This window comes from Paralichthys olivaceus, chromosome 13 (assembly GCF_024713975.1).
Source record: "Paralichthys olivaceus isolate ysfri-2021 chromosome 13, ASM2471397v2, whole genome shotgun sequence".
In the NCBI taxonomy this organism is placed as follows: domain Eukaryota; kingdom Metazoa; phylum Chordata; class Actinopteri; order Pleuronectiformes; family Paralichthyidae; genus Paralichthys; species Paralichthys olivaceus.
The window spans coordinates 11766275-11782763 of record NC_091105.1 but is presented as its reverse complement, the minus strand read 5'-3'; the positions used below and the strand labels follow the sequence as shown (position 1 = coordinate 11782763).

Below are 16489 nucleotides of genomic sequence, written 5' to 3'. Positions count from 1 at the left end.
ATGGCTCTGTTGTGTTCAAGAGCCCCAGTGATTCATTTCATTATTTACACTTGTGCTTTTCCTACTGTGACATGTCAAAATGTCCTCTGTGACACTGATAGAATAATACATTATGAAAATAACTGGCTGCCACTAGTGGTGCTGCAGAGGAATGTTTTATTAAGCTGGTGTACGAGCACAAAGGGTCTGTTTTTATTTAAATTCACAGAGTTGTCAAACACTTACTAATTAAATAAAACTTGTCAGTCACTCAGCGTGCTCACAGAGGGACCGGTGTGATCGTGAATGTATCGATCAGGGTGAGGCAAGGACATTCATTCTTCATATGAACACTTTCTCTATTATCATTATATCCTTTTCCTCCTCTGTCAGCAGTGTGACGCTTGACTGGCTCCTGGCAAAGCCATTCAATTGTGCTGCTGTTGCAAACTGCTGATGCAGCAAACTGCTGGATGAGAAAAGGTCCCCATCTCTAGATGGTGTTTCTCTTTCATATGAGGTGAGTCTCATCATTCCACTATATCCTCCTCTGTTGTTCCAAAGTAACTGGTTAGGAATGCCCTCACATTCAACATATATATTTGAAGGAGAATATAAGACTAATTCAGTTCTCCCACTTTCCTTACCCTTGTATTCTTTCTCCTCTCTCCCCTGTGTTTCTCTTTTAAACTCAAACCATTGAGGCAGATGTCCGACCATCCTGTGTCTAGTTCTGCTAGAGGTTTCTTCCTGTTAAAAGGGAGGTATTTTTTTCTCTCTCCGCATCGTGGAAACTGTTGTGTTTATCTCTACATATTGTAAGGTCTTGACCTATACTCTATAAAGTGCCTTTTGATTTGGCGCTATTGACACAAAACATTTGAATGGAAGGGAATAGCTAATATCTTTTAATCTTTATTGGAACATGTTCTTGAAAGGTCAGAATGAGCGCGTGAAGAATTCCCAATCAGTTGCAACTTCATTCCCTTACAACTATCAGCTCACTCATTCCACAAAAGTGACTTGTATTGATTGAGAATTAATCTTACCACATCCCATTTATAGATAGTAAACTTTAGCAAGTGAACTACCTACAAGTATTGTCTTTAGTTCACGTTATTCCACCATTGCTCTATGAGAGGTAAACTAAGGAAAAGCAATGGCCATGAATGTCTAAAAACAACTTTGTCCTCCTTCCTGCTGCTTCCTAGAGAACATCACACAAAGCCAGGAGGACAACTCCAGCTTTAATATGCTACCACTGACCCACTTTCTCAAGTAAATTAATTGCAAAGTGAGAACGCCTAAAGACTTGTTAGCAAGCTTGCTCTAATATGAATACCGTCTTTAACCAGGGACTACCATGACAACCACTCTCCTGCAAAACAGCAAAAGACTTAAATGGTGATGAAACTCTGGTGATCTTGTTACACTGTCTCCTTTACAAGACACCAATACCCAGCCAAGTACAGATATTCAGAAGCTGCACTGTCTTATAAAAAATTTAAAAAGGATGCTTAACAAACAAGAGACACAATAACAAAACCACACAGTGTAGGGATGATGAATGCAGGCTAATCTTTGTTTTCTACATTAGTGCATTACTGTATTTTGTAAGCACCAATCAAACTTACATACAAGAGACCAAGTGGAGACCATGTTGGGGACATCTATGAGGTTATACGTCAAAACAAGGAGGCACTAATGAAACAAAAACGTTTCTATCGATCTGGAATAAAAATATTTAACCTGTTTTCTACAGTAAATATAATGGAAGGTGACATACTGTATAATGCATTGGCAGTATAGGTGCACCTAAATGTAGTTTAATAAGCTAAATCTGTATTTTCATTAATGTTATAAACTAATTATAATAACTGATGGATCCATCAATTTTCTCTCCATCAAAATTAGTTTTTATAATTTCTACAGATGCCACAGTCATCTTCACCAGTTATTTAGATAAACGGTCTAAAATAATAATTTACCAGCATATGACAAAGAAAAGCAGATCACATTTGAAAACGAGACATTGTGGCAACTTTTAGTTCATTTCGGTCAATCGACTCATGTACTCGTTGATTTTTTGTTTTATAGGAAGCTGATATTTTAAGAAACAATTCGAAGGGAAATGTAAATGGACAAAAAAATATAGACAAAAAAAACCCTAATAATAAATTGATAATGGTGGATCAACAACCACACTTCTGTAACACACCTGAGAGCTGGTTCTGTCACTTCCGCTTCCATCGTACAAAAGAAGAGACGTGAAAAGTCTCCCGCCATGGATCCTGTTGATGTTTCTCATGGAAGCAGAAGAGTGTTTGTGAAAGTGAGTTTGTCTTCGTCAGTGAATTGTTGGGTAAGTGCTGCTTCCTCGTGTTGTTGTTGTCACATTAGCTCCGTGTTGCAACGGAGTTAGCGTGGCTAACGTTTAGCTAGTTAGCACTAGCGCGTGTTAGCTAGCTAGCAACAACATGTAAACAAAGCAGTCCTGCCCATCACGTACCATGAGCCACAAACACAACATCACCAATGGCAGCTGCCTTGTCTTGCTTTGGGTTGAAGTAGCATTTAGCTCCCGCCTCTCCTGTGGGTAGAGCAGAGGTGTAAACCTCACCTGTAGATTTAGGGATCACCTCCATCACTGTAAAAAACCTTCTTCATCTTGATAGACATGTGGTGAGAAGGTTTTTGGGCTGGAGCTCAGTCAAAGCTACAACCAACTGGCTACAGCTTAATCCCAAAAGCCTGTAGGAGACCTAAGGTGAGGCATTTGTGAATAGTAATAATAATAAAGTATGTTTATATAGCACTTTTAAAAAAACACTGTTTACTTTCCTTGCTTCAACATCAAACCATACCATAAAAGATTTTATAGTGGCACAAATATAAACCCAGATTTGGATTTGTCGATTTTTTTATTTTATTTTACTTTTTCACCAGCCAACTGATAAGTCAGTCAAATTTTCTTCTGTGGAATTGTTTTAGTATCGCTCTGGCTTTAGATGGAATTCTTTCTGTGAGCTTCAGATTTTAATGCAGAAAAAGATATTAGCAGATGACAATATCATTTCTTTTTAGTTCAATAGGAATTGTATTGACTGTAACAGACAACCTAGATCTCTCAAGTGGCTGAGGGATAAAATGAATGACTGACTGACTGACTGATTGTTGTAATTCATTTTCCAGCTTGATATCTATCAGGTCTGCAGTGATGTATAATACAGCATCAGCTCTAAGACAGTCCACTTGCATTTACCAGCCTAATCATGGCTTCTGTATATTGCCAAGGTAATGCTCCCACATACTGCCAGAGACTGTGATGGAAGCATTACATGCTTCATTTAGTGTAACATTTTTATAGATTTACAATGGTGGCAGGAGCTGGCAGTCAATATCATCATTATCATCATAGAAGCAGCCTTTAAGAATATGAGAAGCTTGCAACAGAAATGTAAACTCAGACAACTCCTGATTATAAACATAATTTCTCAGCTTTCTGTACATACTCGTGTGCTGTATTGATATCTTTATATACAGTCTGTGATAGAATCAATTCTGCTGGTGCACCAGTATTGAAAATACGACTAATGTGGGCTCTCACCAAAGTGATATTGGGACACTGTGTAGTGGATTCACGTCCTTCCTCTCGTAATGATTTCCCTTTTGTTGAACATTTTTACTGATTATTCTGTCCACCCTTGTGTATCCTCATTTGTCCTCCCCTGGATGATTGTCAAAAGTATTCAAATTACTCTTGGTTGATGATGGTATTTTTAATATAATTTTAGGATGAAGATACTATATTGCACCAAGGAAGCTTTGCTATACTGGCACAGTGATGACCCTCTAATGTGACATTGACCTCTACTGGCCACATAAAGCCATTACATTTGCATCTACTTTATCCTCCCTGGCTCCTTCACTATCCTTTACACTGCAGGTATTTCTGCCAACAACCATGAGAGCAATCTGGGTACTATAGCTCAATTCTGACCGATAAGGATTTTACTCCAACTCTGGCACTATATCTCAGATTATATAATATCTGTAGTAGTTTGACTGGAGCAAAATGTTAAGCAACTACTTGCAAGTTATAGGGATGTGTTTGTTTGTATTGAAACATCAAATATCTAGAGTCCACAAGGACAGAATGAAACCACATGGCTGTCCTTTTTATTGGAATGATTCCAGTAACATTAACTCATGAAGGTTGAAATGTTGACTTTACTTTGAATTAATAGAGCCTTTGTGCATTTGCTATGTCAAAAAAGACATTTAGCTGTGTAAAATAAATAGCAAGTCATCCAGCACAGCATGTGTAACACTTTATTTTACTTTACAAATATGCATTTGTTTATTATTTAGGTCACAGGACTTGAGGCCAAATCCTCCTCAGTCATCTTTATTATCATAAAAGTCAGTCTGACAACATACGATACAGAGATTTCACAGGGAAATTATACAAATATATTGAGATGTGTTGCTGGTTGTATGACAGACTTTGATGTTTTTTCCACTGTACATGAAGGAGATATGAAAACACAGAGTAGCTGAGAGTGATTCCCAAGTCATATTCCCAACAGTGTTCTTGTTCTTAGTTGAGGTAAGGTAAAGTTTAGTTCATCAGAACTACAAAAGAATAAAGCAAAGTCTAATACAATACTGCCAATAGCAGGGATGGACATTTGCTATCAACACATAGCTCTCACTGGTTTCAAACATGTCACACAATGAAGATCACTTTCCTCTTAGGTTTCTATAAAACTATTAATATCACTCTTTATATGGGAAGGAAAGAAAGTTTGGAAACTATTCTTATTTATCCAAGTACACAAGCAATTAGAATAAAATAGTTTTTATTGACTCAAGTACATGATGTAGTGTGATCTTTCGTTGTAATCCATAACATGCATAAAAGAAAGGCAAACGCTTGCTTGATTCATCCACAGAGAAACAAACCAGGGGAAGGAAATACTTCATCCTTTCACTTCTGTCCATCAAAAGGGGGCTGCCTCTCTGATTTTTCTTTTATAAATCAAACAATCTCACATCACGTTCCCTTTATTTTCCTTTCTGGACATCCTGGAATATTTCCAAGTGGACGGATCAGTAACATCGATGCCACTTGTAAAAGTCTGTCTCGTCTTGTTTTGTATTTTTGTGTATCACTGCTAAGTTTTTCTCACAACACCAGTTCCTAACTGAGTGAGTAGAAAAATCTCTCCATCCATCCACCCTCCCATCCAAAAAGCTATGTAAGTTAACAGACTTGTCTGATGAAGGTCTTGCGGTAATCCTACAGGGTTCGCAAAGGCATGTGCTGGAGCCTAAGCCTTAACCTTTTTGTACTGTTGTACGAGTAGAGTAGGACAGTTCACCTGGAGGTACCATTGCTGCATTTATTGTAGCCACCTCAACGTATGTACACATAGGGAGAGCGTGTCTCCCACTCTACTTCACCTGAGGTCTTGTTTGCTGCTGTGGCGCTTGGCCCTGCAGGAAGAAAGCAACCGAGGTGGGATAGGCACTCGCTGTGTTATGCTGAAATGAATGGCTACGTCAGGAGTGGAGTGTTGCAATAAGATTGCTGAAGGAACAGGAGGGAGACATTCATTTCACAGGTGCAGAGTGGAGTCAGTGCTGGTAGGCATCTCACACGTGAAGGTGTGGGGCCACGTCTGCTCCTTATGTGTTGAGGCGGCGTTTTCTCTTGGCTTGGTGTGCATACACGAAGTACATGGTGTGCCCGGTGGTGATGAATAACACAGAAATGATAACTAGGATGCCAAAGTGCTGTGGCTGTGGAGCGGAGATGACCATGATGAAGTGAAGCAGATCCATCAGGTAATTCATAGAGCTCTGCACACCGTTTACCACACCCCTCTCTGACTCACAGATGTTCTCCTGCAGGAGCTGGGTCACTGTCAGGTCAAAGGACCATAGACCTGAAACACAGATGTCATTGAGGTTTAAATGACATTAAATTAGTCAGTATTTTGTACAGCTTGGTGTTTTTTTTGTCCTTCAAACTAAAATTAATTGATTGAAAAAGTTAATGGGTGTTTTGGCTGATACCGACATTGATATTTTTATTTTTAATCGAGACTGACAGATATACAGATTGGCCAATAATACTAGCCTAATACCAACCAACCAGATCAAGGACATATCATCATCTGCGATTGTGTTTGCCAATGTGCTAAGAACACTTTTATTTTACATAACAAACAATACAGAAAAGATTTGCATTTATGTGAACATTTTACATAAAAAAGTATGTTTATTTTCTTAATTCAGGTTCTATATTTTTTGGGGATATCTTTTTTCTATTTAGTTGTTGTTAGTAAGTTTGATTAAACTGTTAAATATCAGGCCTGAATTACATTTCTTTGTCGTAAGGGTTTGATAATAACATTTTAGGATTGATTTACAATTTTTTGAATATATCTGCTGATATTGTTTTTTAATCCCTAATATCGGTCTTAAAACCTTTAAGTATGATCATTAAATATTGTAAGTGAAGGGCAATCTAGTTGCCACTATGTTGCATTGCATATATAAACATTGCATTTACAAAGTTGACTGTCACTCTCTGGTTTAAGTAAGAAACAAAAAGAAATAGGCCTAGATGTACTGTAATTTTCACCAATATATGAACTGAGTGGTAGATTGTACAGTGTATTGTCAGCGCTCTCTGGTGGATAAACTATGTAACTGTTAAACTTACTAAACCTTACATCTTTTGACAGTTTTTGTTATGCAGTTTTTAACGTATTGGCCAAGATAGATAGATAGTCCTGATAGGCTACCCATGTAATGACCATGCTTTACAGTTGACAGTATTCTCATTCATTGCATATTAATATATTGTATGCACTTGGTGTCTGCTTTAGATGTCTATCCACTCACCGATGCGTGCTGTGATGACGCCCAAGAACAACAGGATAATGGAGATATAGGACTCTGGTGCTGTGCCGGAGGGAACGTTGTCAAAAAGCACGGTGTTGTTGGTCCAATGAATGGAGGAGCGGTCAGGAAGCAGTGGTTGATTGCTTCCTCCCCTCAGTGGAAATGTGTGTTTTTGCCTTTGGCTTGCCATCCCTCCGAGCTCCGTAGAGGAGTTGGAGGTAAAGTAGGGCATCAGCAAGCTAAGATCCATAGGGCTGCCAGGGGCAAACACGGAGCACACACACAGCAGCAAGCAGCCGAGGTGGATGCAGCTCGAGATGATGCCTGTGTTAACCAGGCCATATGTCTTCCTGAGTCTGGTGAACATCACAGTGCCCAACAGCCCCGTGATCGCTGAAACACCCATCAGTAGACTAAGGAGAGAGCCGCTTATACCCTGAGTGTAGGCATAGCCAGTGGTAATGCAGTCAAAGCCCAGCACTGTTGTGTAGAGGAAAGCCAGACCCATTCCTGCCAGGAAGACAGGCTGCCGATAGTAGGCCCTCCAGCCGTCCTTACAGGTGCTCAACAACCAGCGAAACCTCCGGAAACACAGAGGCAGGTTTGTGATTTCTTTCAGATTCAGGCCTGTGTTGCAGTTGCCTTCTGTCAGAGGCTGAGGTTGTGCAACGATACCTTCCCCTGATGAGAGAAAGGAGTTTCATCCATCATTACTGTCCATCAGTAAGAATGAATGCTCTTATTAGGATTTGGCGATAGATCATTTTCATACTGTAATGAATACACAATACCTCTGGCACAATTTTTCTTTTTAATTTCAAAGGTCACATTTGAGTTGATCTCTCATAGCAGCTGTATTTTCATCTTTGTCAACAACAAGCAGGCCATGGTAGCATATTTAGTCAAATAAATTGTTGTAGTGTATATCTACAAGGTGTTGGTAATATTGAAATCTTGGTTATGTTGGTGATGGTAAGATGTATGAACACAGAAAAAAACATGTTTATCCATACCTAGTGACATTCTCCTCTCCAATCTCTGCAGATACACCTGATCCACCTCCACCACTGGTGGTTTGATCGAGAGAGCCGGGACGATGCGGTATACTCGTGACAAGAAGAAGAACTCCACAATGAGAGACACAAGGTTCCAGCCCAGGATGAAGCCACAGCCTACTACATTGGAGGCCAGGGTCATGACCTGTCCTACTGCTAGTGGGGCCAGGATGTTAGTCACCTGATCTATCCGCCTCATGGTTGCATTCATTCCTTTTGTTAAGATCAAACACACAGAGGTTAACCAGTGTCTACTAGAGGGTGTTCAGCAAAAATCAAAAATGGACCAGTGCCCAATATTCTCTATAATTCACATATTTATCATGAATTACCAGTGATACAAGCCCCTGAGAAACATGGACTATAAACCAACACGAGCATAAACAGAAATCAAATCTGCTCACCAGCTAGGTGACCTCGGTTGTAGCCTGTAATAACCACAATCCAGTCCCTCTGAATGGCAATGGTCAGCGCTGTGCTTGCAAGGTTTGCCACATCTGCCAGGACGATCACCACCGTATAACAAACCACCTTGTGTAAGTTTTGCGATGCAACATGTTACTATGACAGCACAGAGTTAGCCACAAGCTCAGCAGCAGAGACAACAGGGACACAGGACAGAGGGAACAACAACAGCAGCCATAACTCTGTGTGACAATCATGGTGTGCATCCCATTTGCAGATCAATAAAATATCAATGTATGAAATGTGATTATTAGTCAAGTGAAGTGTCTACTCACAGTGAGCCAGCCATCCCAGATCTGTTCAATCCTTTGCTTATATGAGAACACCAACATGAGCACAATGCTACATACTGTCACTGAGATGTTCTGAATGAAAAGAGATGCATGTGCAACTATAATAGGGAACAAAACAAAAACACTTTAAGAACATAGAAAATCTATTAATAAAATGAATGCTAGCTTTGGCAAATATGAGTCAGTGGTTGTGAATCTTGATGATGACACCTGAAACCTCAGGTGAGTATAATTTAGCACCTAGTTCCAGAGGAAACCAGCACACTTCTAGGCCCAAGATTGAAATCCACTGATCCATATCTCTGTTCTGTCATGTACCGCATGCTAAAATGTTCAGATTTGTGTTAAATCGCAGCACGTACCTTTATTCCTTGGATTGCGATCAACCCAGTCTCCAATCAAAGCTCCAAGCAGGAGCACTGACCCAGCCACTACCAATCCAAACACCGCTGTCAACAGCAGGTTACGGCCATAAAGCTCAATCAGGAACACGGAGATAGCAAAGTGCCACATGCGGTCACCCTGTTTAACATAACATAAAAGGTTATCATTATATGTTGTGTTAAAAAAGAGGCGGCCCGTACGTTTACAGTCAAAGTTTACAGTAATTCAAGTGTTCGATGTCTTAGCTGTTGCTCCGGCAATCTGCTTCTTCGGGGAAATGATTCTTACCCACATTGACAATGCTCCACTGACATAGATGAGAAACTTGGGGCCTTTGAGGTAGATCAGAGCTGAACCTAATGGGGGGAAATGCATGAAAATGGAATAATCACACATTATATTTGCTGCAAACGCACAACACAAATTCCCATAGGATATGAAATTGAGTTCACCTGGTATACTCCTTGCTTTCTTAGCTCTTGCTTCCCTGATGTCGTCAGACTCGAATTCGACCACAACCCCACCACACTGGGAGGCATCTGCTCGCTGGGACATTGCCTATAGAGTAGAATTCGGAGGTCTGAAAACCTGTTGAACTTGTCGCACTCTTCTTCCACAGTTAGTGTAACGATACTCTACGTCACAGTATTCACTCACTTATTTTTCAAAGACAGTTGTCCTACTACAGTAATTTTCTTATTTATCGCTACAAGAATTTATAAGTCACTTTTCAAAGTACTGGTTATTTAGCTGAAAACATACAAGTTAGTAATCTAGAACAATAGTAAAAACCACTACACTAAAAACTACACTTTAGTAATTCATTGAATACACCATTTATTTACTCAGCAGGAAACAAAGAGCAACAAATAATGGAACTTAATGTCCTTTTGAACTCAACAAACCACTTTAACCTCCACGTCATGACTGCAACACCATGATATTGTTAAGTCTAACATATAAAGTAATTGGTCACATTAGAATTTTGTTTTCAATTATACATTAAGGATAGATAATGGCTGCAAAGGCTCAACAAATCAGATTGTAAAGAATCAAGATAGAATAAAACATTTAAAGATGTGGATCACAATACTGGAAGTAGCATTAGCATGACACCTTGCACAGCTCTATAAATGCAGTGTAAAACTGACAATAACTAGTGCTCATACATCAGTGCAGGGTCAGTCATCACCTTTGTTCTGATGTTACGCTCAATCCTCGCAGTTGTTTCTTGACGATGAATCTTGTGCCATGTATCCTATATTGGGATGCTAGTCTTTCCTGAGAGCTGGAATTCAAGCTGTAGTAGTTTGAAAGGCTTAATAACATAGCAGTGTTCAAGTGCACCATTGTATGAAAGTGCCAGAAAAGCAGAACGGGCAGAGGGACAACAAAGGCAGCCAGCATATTCCAAAGCACGTGACACTGGGGGGCACAATATCACTGTCCACCCACACCACAAAATACACACACATGAGTGTGGCCAGTGAGCACATGCATGCGCCCTCACACATACACTAGGTGCTACTCATACACCCGCATGTTGACGTGCAAAAAAAAGTCAGACAAAGGACACATCATGCAACACTACATCCCTCTTTATGCTTGCATGTAACAGAGGGTCAAAAGCAGAAAGCTATATTATATCACAAAATGAAATAAGTTGCTTAGGCAAGATGATGCATAATGTTCATAAAAGACAGACAATTATTGTAATTGAACATACAAACAAAACATTTCTACAAACATCAGTCCGTGCACCATTTCTAGTAGAGATTTGTAATGAAAATCATTTGATTATTTTTATTGTGTGTATCGCAAACCATTTAGAAAAGTCAACACAGGAAATTAACTGTTTCTTTTAATAACACAAATCACACAAATCATTTCTTTCTTTCTCAAGGATATTGTCTGCCTGATTCGATCTGGCTGACCATGTTTGCATCGCCTTCCCCAATATAAATACACTTGTGTCAATTATGACAAAATGTGTGTTTTAATTTAGCAAATATACTGAAATTACAGCTGCTGCTGCCAGTGGAATATAGTAATAATGTGATTTAAAATTTCATAAAATGAGAAGCTTACAATATTGAACCATACAAAGATGAAAAATAATTGAAAAACAACTTTGTGTTTGTATTTTCAAAAAAATACAGTTTATACACCTAGAATGGTACCCAGTAGAGTGCATACCTCCTCCGAGGGCCACCAGTCCCCTTAAATTCAGTTAAGCTGCACCAAATTGCACACACTAAGTTCCCCTAATATATCTGGTGTCATCAAGCTCTTTGCATTGTCTCTTGAAAACGCAATGTTATAGGAGGTAAAAACTAATCTAGATTAGAGCTAGATCCGCTCCCTTAATCAAATCCACTCAAAAAGTTAATACCCAACCCTTCCACCATGTTTTAATTTAATAGTCTCAGTAGTTTTTGCATAATCCTGCAAACAGAAACAGCAATTAGTCCCTTGGCGGAGGTAATAAGATATTATTAAATGACAAAATTTCTGTAGCTCTGAACAAATGTCTGATAGAACAAAAAAAAAAGGTTTACATGTACAACTCCATTACAGAATTAATTTTCATATGGGTTTTGATTGTTCCTGTTCATGATGTAATTCTTCAGGAAGCCACTGAATCTGTAGAGAGCCACGAGAGGAATGGATACAACAGGAAGGACGGATAAGAGCACACTAATAACAAACACCCATTCAGGATAGTGAAGAACATCAGCGAGGGGGAAGTTTACCTGTGGGGGTAATGGAGTCGAAAATCAATGTTATGGTTTTTTTGACCCTTTGTGCTAGACACACCAAAATTTATGCTGTGGTGTTGTAGAGCTAAAAAACCTGTCTTACATAATCTGGGTTCCAGGATTTATATGTTGGTTGCTTTTCAGCCTCAACCACAACATATGCAATGAAAACCAGCAGTAACATTAAAGGGCTGATGAAGCGCCAGGTAGCCTGCCAGTAAAGGTTCGGCCTGTGACCTGTCATCCATTCAATGTCGTCATTAAACCTGTGGGTGCACAGAAACACCATGTTAAATCGGTCACATATGTTGTCATGCTGCAAGTATAAACTCAGTATAATTAAGTCCAACATCACCTATTTATTCCGTAGACATATACCACACTGATGATCTCAAAGAAAGCTATGACGAGCAGAGGCATGGATCCCACGTAACTGTTGAAAATCTCCAGCCAGTAGTTTCCAGATTCCAAAGTAAAGATTAGAGCCACAGTAAAGGAGGTAAGACAAATTAAACCTATGAGGAAAAAAATGAAAATATATATGGTATTTGTTATTCTTTCATTCTCAGGTGATCAATAAGCCAAAGTCACTAAAAGGAAACTAACAATCTACCCTCCTACCAGTCAAAAGAACACCTTGTTTTTTCTACTGAAGAACAATTAAAATATAATGAAAGCATAGAACAAATACATAATAAATGTTTTGAAAAGTAATCTTAAATCCTAAATTTAATCTAAATAGTCTCATTCAGCAGCCAAACACACTTGTGGAAAGTTCTTCCAACACTGTTGCAGAAGTTCCCATGTGTTTTGCTTTAACCTTCAGTTCATCTTCAACCAGCTCAATGGAGTCTAATTCTGGAGATTGTACTGCTCTTGCATTGTCTGGTTCTTTTTTTCTAATGCTTTGGGCCTTTGCCTTAGGATGAGCCCCTGACCAACCAGTCCCTCTTCCTTTGTTCCTTGTCTGGGCAGGTCCAGAGGGAATTCACTAGACTAGAACGGCTTACTTCTCAATAAAAACAGGAAAATTGAGTGTTAGTGTTCTAAAACTTTTGAATTTATAATAATCTGAAAAGCCCATTTGTGTCTGAAGGAATTGTGTGCTGCTTGAACAGATGCTGGTGTCCTGTGGGAACAGGCTCTGTTCACATTCTTCACATGTTATTTATTTCACATGGAAAAAATCTACATGGGAAAAATGAATATTTCCCAAAGGCACATTTGCTGTGAAACATCAGGTGTGCTGTGTGTTGTGACACTTAACTAGAGTTATCATTGCTGCAAAATACAATTATTGCAAGTGTCATATGAAGTTATTGGATCTTTCAGTTTACCTGTGAAAACCTCCTTAGGAATCCAGGGTGGAACCATGTGCAGGTCCAGCAGAGGAGTGAGGACTCCCTCTAGATTTCCAAACATAGAGGACAGGCCCAGGCTGAAGAGCATTACAAAGAACAGCACCGCCCACACCTGAGAGCCTGGCATCTTTATCACCACCTCAGTGAACACAATGAAGGCCAGTCCAGTCCCAGACGCACTCTACAGGTAGGATGTGATGTGTAAACTCACTCAAAACTTTGTTTGGATAACTGTTATCAGAGGTGATAAAATAATAGCTGTACCTGGTCAAGGAAAGTCTGAAGATTGCAGGTTTTTAGACTGAGGCTTTCAACCTCTGAGGGATCAGTTGTGTTGAGATAGTTAAACCAGTCATCGTAGTTTTCAAGAGTTATGTTTTCATCCCCAATGTTAAAGGCATTTGTCAAATGTAGAATGTTCCTAAAATCAACAAGAAATTCAGTCAGTCCATTAATAATACTATTTAAAACATCATGCTTCATATTATTAACTGATTTGAAATTGTTGACTGACACTTTAATCTAATAATACAATATAGTTCTGGAAAACACATACAAAACTATAATGTGATAAAGTCACAAGGGCAGATTAGTTTGGGATCTGACAAATTCTTGTGAAATCAGTTGCACATTAAATAATAATAATACTGTATAATTGTATAATTATAGATATGTATATGTACTGTGCAGCACCAAAATTACTTCAATGGTACATACCAATATCTGCAGTCATTATAGTTTTCATTGGCTTTAAATCCAAGAATGGCAAAAATAGGAATTGCCGCATATATCGATGTAAAGCTGTTTACACAGCCAACAATCAGGGCATCCCTCTCGCAATTATTCCTACAAAGATAAAATACTATCTCAGTTTTTTTTCATTTGTTCAATATCCTGTGAATGAACATTAGTTTAGAATTGTCTTACTTCTGGGGGTTATAACTGGAAAAAGCAATAAGTCCCCCAAAGGCCAAAGACAAAGAGAAAAATATCTGAGTGGCAGCATCCAACCACACCCTTGGATTCTTGAGGGTTTCCCACTGCGAGAAAAGTCATATGTGTACAGATTTCAGATCTTGCATTTTGTGAAAATATTTCAGTAAGATGCCAACAGCAAACTCACATTTGGAGTGAAGAGATATATTAAGCCATCACTTGCTCCAGACAGAGTCATGGCTCTTATCAGGAAGATGGTCAGAACAAGATATGGAAACGTGGCTGTGACATAAATAGCCTGTTGACAAAGTATAGACATTGATTTACTATTTAATATCCAACCTTAAAATATGACTTTCATGTGCAGATCTTTATCTGAATTCTGGCAATGAACCTGCTGGTTATCTTTAGACAGATACAGATAAACATGTTTTACCTTCCCAATAGTCTCGATTCCACGTATGAAGCAGATGTACACGAGGCACCAAGCAGATGCAAGACACAACACGAGCCCCCACTGTAAAGACCCACTGGTTTCGATATCTGGTGTTATGTTGAGTGTTTCACGATACCAAAAGTAGTTCACTGGTGAGCTCTTTTCACATTCAGTCACATACCCTGCATCAAAGACATTATATTATTAAATCAAGATGAATTAATTCTTTGGACTTTTTACCTCAGCTATAAAAATTTTTATTATTATGATGCAACCATTACCAGTATGATTCAAGTTTACTGGACAGCTCTTCCAGGGAAGAGGACTTTGAAAAGAGTGGAAGAAGTACCAGAGGATCCAAGCCAAGATCATGTTGTAGAACAGACCAACTAGGAAGGAAACTACCAAGGAAGCCACACCTGTGTATAAAACATAGATATCATCCATCATAAATTAATTTGCAGTAGAGATGGCATTGATCCCAATTCATTAAAAATTTAAGTTATATTACGTTCTGTTCTTTATTCCCCCATTTGGGCATCTTGAGTGAATCCAAAATCGGGCCAAGTTCATTGTTACCAAACATTCTCACCTAAACCTCCCAGATATGGGGAGATTGAGTTCCACACTCCAACACTTCCCATGCGGAGCCGTTGTCCGATGGCCAGCTCCATGTGCAACAGAGGAAGGCCCTCAAACACGAAGGCGATGACGTAAGGAATAAGAAATGCCCCTCGAAATAAAAATGGACATATAATTCTTTAGTAAGGTATTGACTTTACCTTCAAAAAATTAAAAGACATTGCCATTGGCTTTAAGGTCATACTGTTTCTGATTACTGAGCATTTTATTATCAACAGTCTGAGCTTTATCTGCCCTGGGGGGGGGGCAGATAAAGCTCAGTTGCTAGTCAATCACAAGAGAAGATTAGTTGAGCAACAACACTTGCATGAGCTACATTCACTTAATCACTCTCATCGGTGATATCATAAAATCCCTTTGGTTTGACGTGTTTTTGGATTCAATAATCATACAGGCTGGGTTAAGACATGTCAAGAATCATATCCAAACTATTAAAATCATACAGGATGAGTAAGTAATGTAGTGAATTGCAAACATAATTTCTGCGCATGGCAAATAAGACACTGCACGAAAATAGGGAAGTCATAACTGTTAAGTCATTTCTGCATCATATCTTCAGCCTTGTCTCATGCCCACTATTGAAATTTAGAGTAAGACTATTAACTGAGTCAGACAATGATAGTTAAATAAAGGCTAAGGAGGAAACTAAATGTAAAAACAAGGTTCACATTGCAGTAGAACGTATTCTGGAGAATATGAATAAATCATTTTCCAAAAGAAAAGTTTTTTTCATACTTATAATTGTTGTTATTGTCATAAAAATAATCAAATATAACTTATTTATAGGAGGGTTTTTTTCCAAGTTTGCTAATTTTGTGGAGAGAGCCTTTTGATAATCAAAATGTTTCTTGACATGGGAATCAGCCCAAGTGAAAAAACATGTTTTGGCCAGACGGTCAAACCTTACTTTTTTTTTCAACATTACAAAGTGCATTAGAAAATGTAAATCAAATGTTCTTACCTCCACCATACGTTTGACACAAATATGGAAATCTCCACACATTGCCAAGTCCCACAGCAAAACCTATGCAGCTCAGCAAATATTGAACTTTATTGTCCCATTTTGGCCTTTCGGTGATCTCTTTCTCTTCTGCACGTCCATCTTCTCTATCCACCACTTTTTTGTTTCTTGTCATTTTGGTATATTATATGAGGCAAGCACACATCTGTTCTTGCCTGTTTGACCTTCCCCTACCTGTTCTAAACAAAACCTGGTGACTTGTTACCAGTTTGTATCATGAAACGAGGGGCTGATATTTGCTTT

At 38.8% G+C, this 16489-nt stretch overlaps 2 protein-coding genes across 2 annotated transcripts; both read right to left on the bottom strand.

Annotated features, from left to right (window-relative positions):
- Window positions 1–4297: 4297 nt before the first annotated feature.
- LOC109633024 (ferroportin) lies at window positions 4298–10436 on the bottom strand. Its single transcript, XM_069536993.1, has 9 exons — window positions 10284–10436; window positions 9544–9649; window positions 9380–9447; window positions 9070–9229; window positions 8690–8805; window positions 8354–8480; window positions 7908–8162; window positions 6895–7575; window positions 4298–5930 (listed from the first exon to the last, which is right to left on the bottom strand). Exons 2-9 carry the CDS (start codon window positions 9644–9646, stop codon window positions 5671–5673), a joined length of 1770 nt encoding a protein of 589 aa, XP_069393094.1. The 5' UTR covers window positions 9647–9649; window positions 10284–10436; the 3' UTR covers window positions 4298–5670.
- A 1219-nt stretch (window positions 10437–11655) lies between these two features.
- On the bottom strand, window positions 11656–16371 carry LOC109633025 (sodium-dependent neutral amino acid transporter B(0)AT3-like). Its single transcript, XM_020092612.2, has 12 exons — window positions 16187–16371; window positions 15176–15316; window positions 14865–15002; window positions 14584–14765; window positions 14335–14445; window positions 14139–14251; window positions 13929–14057; window positions 13476–13632; window positions 13188–13392; window positions 12206–12365; window positions 11954–12116; window positions 11656–11844 (listed from the first exon to the last, which is right to left on the bottom strand). The coding sequence occupies exons 1-12, from the start codon at window positions 16359–16361 to the stop codon at window positions 11671–11673; spliced, it is 1848 nt and encodes a 615-aa protein (XP_019948171.2). The 5' UTR covers window positions 16362–16371; the 3' UTR covers window positions 11656–11670.
- Window positions 16372–16489: the final 118 nt, after the last annotated feature.